General features: G+C 46.5%; 1 protein-coding gene and 2 non-coding genes across 3 annotated transcripts; all 3 read right to left on the minus strand.

Annotated features, from left to right (window-relative positions):
- Positions 1 to 1,063: 1,063 nt before the first annotated feature.
- On the minus strand, positions 1,064 to 3,429 carry RPL27A (ribosomal protein L27a). The gene is made up of 5 exons (XM_027852513.1): positions 3,274 to 3,429; positions 2,928 to 2,991; positions 2,760 to 2,835; positions 1,692 to 1,866; positions 1,064 to 1,251 (listed from the first exon to the last, which is right to left on the minus strand). The coding sequence occupies exons 1-5, from the start codon at positions 3,412 to 3,414 to the stop codon at positions 1,123 to 1,125; spliced, it is 585 nt and encodes a 194-aa protein (XP_027708314.1). The 5' UTR covers positions 3,415 to 3,429; the 3' UTR covers positions 1,064 to 1,122.
- Positions 1,396 to 1,527, minus strand: LOC114036249. Its single transcript, XR_003568310.1, has one exon. It is a non-coding gene; the product is annotated as a small nucleolar RNA SNORA3/SNORA45 family (small nucleolar RNA).
- Positions 2,318 to 2,448, minus strand: LOC114036250. Its single transcript, XR_003568311.1, has one exon. It is a non-coding gene; the product is annotated as a small nucleolar RNA SNORA3/SNORA45 family (small nucleolar RNA).
- Positions 3,430 to 6,000: the final 2,571 nt, after the last annotated feature.

A 6,000-nucleotide genomic window follows, 5' to 3' on the forward strand; every position in this document is an offset into this window, starting at 1 on the left:
AAGAAGAGCAGTGTCATTTATAATTTACCATAGCACAATGTTGCTGTTACTGTGTATAATGTTCTGGTTCTGCTTACTTTACTCAGCATCAGTTCTTGTAAATTCTAAAGAGCAAGCTTGACTATGAAACTGCCCCCCTCCCCCACACCAGTGAATCCTATTATCTCTAGAATCAAATATAAACAGTGGAATCAAAGTCTCAACATAGCTTGGTCCCTGACTACTTTGTTTCCCTACATCTTCCACCTTCTACTTACTCAGGATACAGCCCCCACTGTTGCACTGGCTGCTCCTTGCATGACTTTCCTTCTGCCCACTGTCTCAACTATACCCCTCCCTCCCTCCTGCCTGGAATGCTTTCCCTCACCTGTGTCTCTAGGAATCCTTCAGATGTTTTCCATATATTTCTGCTCATGCTTCCTCCATTAGAAGCTTGAGGACAGGGAGTATCCACCTTTGCTTTTTGTATCTTCACTGCCTGTCACATGGTAGGGGCTTAATAATACATTCGTACTGATAGGAAGAGGACTTCAAGAGATCATTATTCCACTACCCACTTCAGGTTTGAGGAAATATTAACCATTCAATGTGGATATCACATGTATGTGAAGACACAGAACAAGCTCTGATATTTTTATGGAAAGGGAGATCATAACCAGGTAATAGCTAATTGGCTTACAAAATATAGGTATGTTGATGTTGTGGTTTTTTTTAGCCCTGGTATCTAGGCAAATAAAGCATTTATTAAACAGCTGCTGATTAAACCCAACACAAGGTTCAGTAAACAGCCTATTGCAGATACACACTGGGGGACAAAAGTTAACTATAAAAAAAGACTGGGAAGAGGTTAGTGATTAAATCCTAAGGTCTCATCTGTTGTGGTTTACTCAAAAACTATTCCACAAATCATATGGCCTAACATGAGGCTAACTAGTACTCGTCTCCCTTGAGTACCCATGTCAGGAAACTGAAGCCATCTTTCTAAGTGACAGTGAACAATGGATGACCAACAAGGGTAATTTAGATCTCCCAACCCACACACATTCAAATCTAAGCACCTTAATGTAGCAAAACCCAGCATGTTTAATAAAGATATTTGTTTTATTTGACAGCATTGGATTTTTATGCCACAAGGACACAGGCTCCACCAACACCCTTGATTTTTTCCTCTGCTCTTCTGCTGAAGAACTTTGCCTTCACGATGACCGGCTGCTTAGGGAGTTTCCCTTTTCCTAGGACTTTGTAGTACCCCTAGAAAGTTGAGGGGGAAAAGCTTAAATAAGAACCATTATCCTATCTAGCCCATTTACAATCAAAGTAAGATTTACTGGTACCCAAAAGTGGATCCATTTTTTTGGTCACACAGTTCCACTAATCTTTCAAGTAAGCCAAAAACAATGTAACTGACCTGGTGACTGACTGTGGCACCAGATGCCAAGGCCAGTGAATAATGGTCAGAAGATTTTCTCCGAGGACTCTAGCACACCAAGACAACAGTTATTGTCAGGATGTGACTCTAGTCTCGGGTCAAAGACAAAGGACTGGCTTATGGGTATGTGGTCATCAGGTTATACTGGGAGGCTAAAGGAAACATTTCTCTTATTTACTGCTTCAAGGTTCCCTTTCTAGCTTAAAAACCTGAAGCCTGAGGATACATACAGGTAGGCAACGTGAAAGTTCAGCTCACTTACCGACCGCACAACATCAATGATAGGGGCAAGCCCCTCCTTGTTTTTGGCAGCATTAATCCTGGTCTGCTCACTGACCAGTGTCCACAGCTTATCAAGGTTGACAGTTGGGCAGTAGCTTTGGTTCTTCTTCAAGTGGTAATGCCTCATACCCACTTTTCCGAAGTAACCTGGATGACTGATGAAAAGAAACCAGCATCATTTAGTGTCAGGCCTGGGGTCAGCTGCCCATTCCTAATTACTAAAGTCTGCCCAGGAAGGACAATCTTTTTATTTGAAGTAATTCAAAATATGATAGATTTTACAAGTAAACAAAATGTCTGGCCCTGAAGGTCCTTAAAAAGACCAAAGCCCAGCCCCATTTTAAAAACAGGAAAATTAGGACCCAGAGATGGAAATGACTTGCCCATGGTCAGAGTTATTTTAAATCTTAACTTTTCATTGAGGAAGTGGCATTTGCCATTGTAGAGTTATCATTCACCCCAGAGGAACTGGGCCTGGAGCCAGAAGTTGTAACTTTTCAAATCCAGCTTCAGACATTTACTAGCTGTGTGACCCTTGGGAAATCTCTAAGCCCTCTTCATCTTAACCAACACCACTGCATAGCAGGGTTTTTAAAGTTTCTTAATAAATATTCCTAACCCGGTGACTGAATGGATCATGAGATGACCAGCCAGTGAATAGAGTTAGCTGTTACTTTTCGAGTACTTTAGCACACCAGGACAACAGGTAATGCCTAGATGTGACTCTAAGTCTCGGTTTCAACAAATCTACTTTATCACAACAACTTTTCCTGCAGATATCACAGGGTCCACAAGTTTGGCCTGAGTCTCTAATGCACTTACCGATAAATACTAAACGTTAGTTAATCTCATTAACTATTTTTGGCTGCTATTTCCCTCCCCTCTCCCCCAACACACAGTAGGCGCTCTACAAACGCGTTAAAAGATGAAAATGAAATTTGAACGAGGTGACGGCGGGAGTCAATTTGACCACCTGTTAGCCGGCAGGAGGGTGGGAAACCCTACTTCGGCACCACGACCCCGCCGGGGGCGGCGAAATTAAACTTACTATTTGTCGAAGTTGATCCGGTGATGGTGCAGCCCTCCTGCATTACCGCGGCCTCCGGGGTGCTTCCGGTGCTTGCCTGGAGAGAGGGAGTCCTGAGTGAACGACCGCAGGCCCGGGCCCAGGGCCCCCCCTCCCACTGCGTGGCCCTCCCCTCCGGCCATCACTCACCGATGCGCCCGTGGCCGTGGCTGACGTGCCCGCGGAGCTTCCGCGTCTTCCTTAGCCGGGAAGGCTGCGGGGGGAAAGAGTCGGGACGTCGGGGAGCGGAAGGCGGCCCGAGCAGGGGCCTCTGCGCCGTCCCGCCCCGTGCGCCCCGGGCCGCTGCCTGTGCTCAGGCCCGGGCCGCGTGGCCACTCCCGGCCCCTGCCCCAAGAACCCCGCGAGGAGAGGGAAGGGAAGGGGGAGGGAAAAAAAGGAACCAGAGGTAGGGTTCCCTGCCATCCCGCCCGCGAGGCGTCCCTGCCTGGCCGGGCCAGGCCGCCTCGGGACCGGAGACCCCGCCACAGTCACCTACCATGTCGCCGCCGCCGCAAAAGAGAAAAGGAAGGGGCGCCTCAAGTGTCGCGAGAAGATGAAAGAGGACGGAAGTCTGCGCATACGTTACTTCCGCTCCAGGAGGAGGGCGGAAAGAAGCTAGGGAGGGGCTCCTGCGCATGCGCCCCGAGGAGGGGGCTGGTCTAAGTGCCTTACCTCAGGGCTGCGGTTGCCTCCCTTCCGCCTGCTCAGCTGCTCGAGGCGGAGCGGGGCGGAGCTGAGGGAGGAGACGAGCCGAGGCCTCCACTCTAGGGCCGGTAGAGCCCAGGCTAGCTGAGGGCCTGCGTTGGTGACCCCGCCCCAGGAGGGTCTCTGAGGCTCTTCTCTGACGTCTCTGCCCTGGCCGCCTCTGGAGGGCCCAGGCTCGGCTCCGTTTCGCTGCCCCGCCCAAGGCGCCTAATAAAAGCAGGTTGAACTGGCCGGCCTGCCCAGCTGCCCGTCGCTCCCCGGGCCCCCCAGACCTCCCTGAAGTCTCCGAGCTGGAGGAGGGGCCTCCCAAGGCGACCCTGCCCAGTCGTAGAGCAGGAGGTGGAGTCTGAGCTCCGCTCCCTTGTGACTCTGGGCAAACTCCTTCGCCTTCGGGCCTCGAGTTTCCTCTTCTGCAAAGTGAGGGCACTGGCCTAAAGGAAGCCCCAGTGGTTCTGTGATGCCTTCCTGAAAATGAGAGCCTGCTTCTAGAGCCATAACCTAAAGCTCACCCTGATATCGCCGAGCGAACAGTGACACGCCCGCTTAAGCTTCCACTGCCCTAATTCCCTCAAGTCTTTAATGGGAATTAGTATTGTCACAGGCGTAAGGCTCATAGGAGACTTACAGGTAAAGTAAGTAAAGTGCTTTGCAAACAAAGTACTATATTAGCTACTACTATTATTCTGCATAAGTGGTAGAGAGATCGGGGTGAAATGATTATTTTATTATCATATTTTAAGCAAACACCTTAATATTGTTCCCTTCAGAGTAACCTTGTTAGGAGGATCATAGAACCATAGATTTAGCTATTGAAGTGTCTTTCGAGGTCATCCAGTCCAATTTTCCCATTTTCCAGGTGAATTAGCAGAGTGAAGAAGAAATTAAGTGACCTATGGCCTTTTAGGTAGTAATAACAATAACAGCTGCCTTTTGTATGTCAGGCACTGCACTAAACACTTTACCATTAGTATCTTGTTTTATCCTCCCAACAACCCTGGGAGGGGGGTGCGATTATTACCCTCATTTTACAGATGGGAAAACTGAGGCAAACAGGATTAAATGACTTGTCCAGGCTCACACAGCTAATTAGTGCCTGAGGCTGGATTCTAACCCAAGTCTGTCCTGACTCCAGACCCAGTACTGTATCCACTGTGCCAACAAGTGGTAAAAAGCTGAATTCAATTTGAACCTCCCTGTCCTGTAACTCCAAATGCAATACTTTTTGCATCATTCTCCCTTGTCAGAGTTCACACCATTTCTGTCTCCACATGGGGAATTCCATCAGTGGTTCCAAATCTTCCTCATAAGAACGTGTTTAGTTTTTAGAAAGAGAAAAAAAAAGTCATTCAAGGACATATATAGTGAATAAGGTAAGTGAACCAATGGAATAAAATGACTTTTGGTCCAACATAAAATGTAATACAGAAATGGGAATGATTTGGGGGAAGGCGAGGGCTGGTCTGGACTTGCTTCTGAAGCCTTTTCAAAGAGGAGTCCAGAAACGTGAACAATGGCATTATCACTGGAGTGTGTATTAGGATGACTGCTTTGAACAGCACCAATACTTAAATTATTAGTCTCATTACTTCATAGTTGTGCCTCACTGTGATAAATACTGACTTTTATATAGCATGTTAAGGTTTACAAATCACTTTTCTCACAATATCCCTGTGACGGTACGTAATGTATTATTCACATTTTACAAGACAAAACTGAAGCACAAATTGTTTAAGTGATCTGTGCAGTTACCCAGCTTGTCAGCACCAGACCCAGGGCTTGAATTCAGTCAATCAACAAATGTTTATTAGCTGTCTACTGTTGGAGTGGATAGAAGGCTTACCTTGCATAGACAGGACAGTTTGGGTCCAAGTCCCACTTTTGACACAGACTGGCTGTATGACCCTAGGCAAATCACCCAAGCTGTCTTTGCTTGTAGGCAACTTTCTAAGATTATAAAACTTTGAGGAAGGTGTCACCCTGCAATGCTAGAAAGAGTTTTTCCTGAATTGGAAATTTCTTATGCCAATGAGAAGTCCAATCTCCGGATCCTGTTGTATCCTAGGAACTATGCTAAGCACTGGGGTACAAAGGCAAAGAAAATTAAATACCTGCTCTCCAGGAGCTGTCGTTTTGTTACTGGAGACAAACTCATGCTACATCTCTAGTTACAGTTTACCAAAGCCCTTCCTTCAACGTTGTGACTTAGGTAGCACAAACATTACCCTCATCTTATAGATAATAATAACTGGCATATAAAAAAAATTAGGATTATATGTATTATTTTCCCTTTTTAAGTCTGTAAGGCAGGTACTATAGATAGTATCCCTATTTTATGGACAAGTTAAAAAAGATGAATTTGCCCAGGATCCCAGCTAGTGTCAGATCTAAGTCTTGACTTAAGTTCACATCTAGTGAAGGCTCTTTCCATTGCACTGTGTGTGCTACCTCATGACCAAAAGGTCACTTTCTGTAGAAATACGGGGATCCATTTGGAACTTCCACAGAGATACTTATTATG

This window comes from Vombatus ursinus, unplaced genomic scaffold (assembly GCF_900497805.2).
Source record: "Vombatus ursinus unplaced genomic scaffold, bare-nosed wombat genome assembly UNPS02009770.1, whole genome shotgun sequence".
Taxonomy (NCBI): domain Eukaryota; kingdom Metazoa; phylum Chordata; class Mammalia; order Diprotodontia; family Vombatidae; genus Vombatus; species Vombatus ursinus.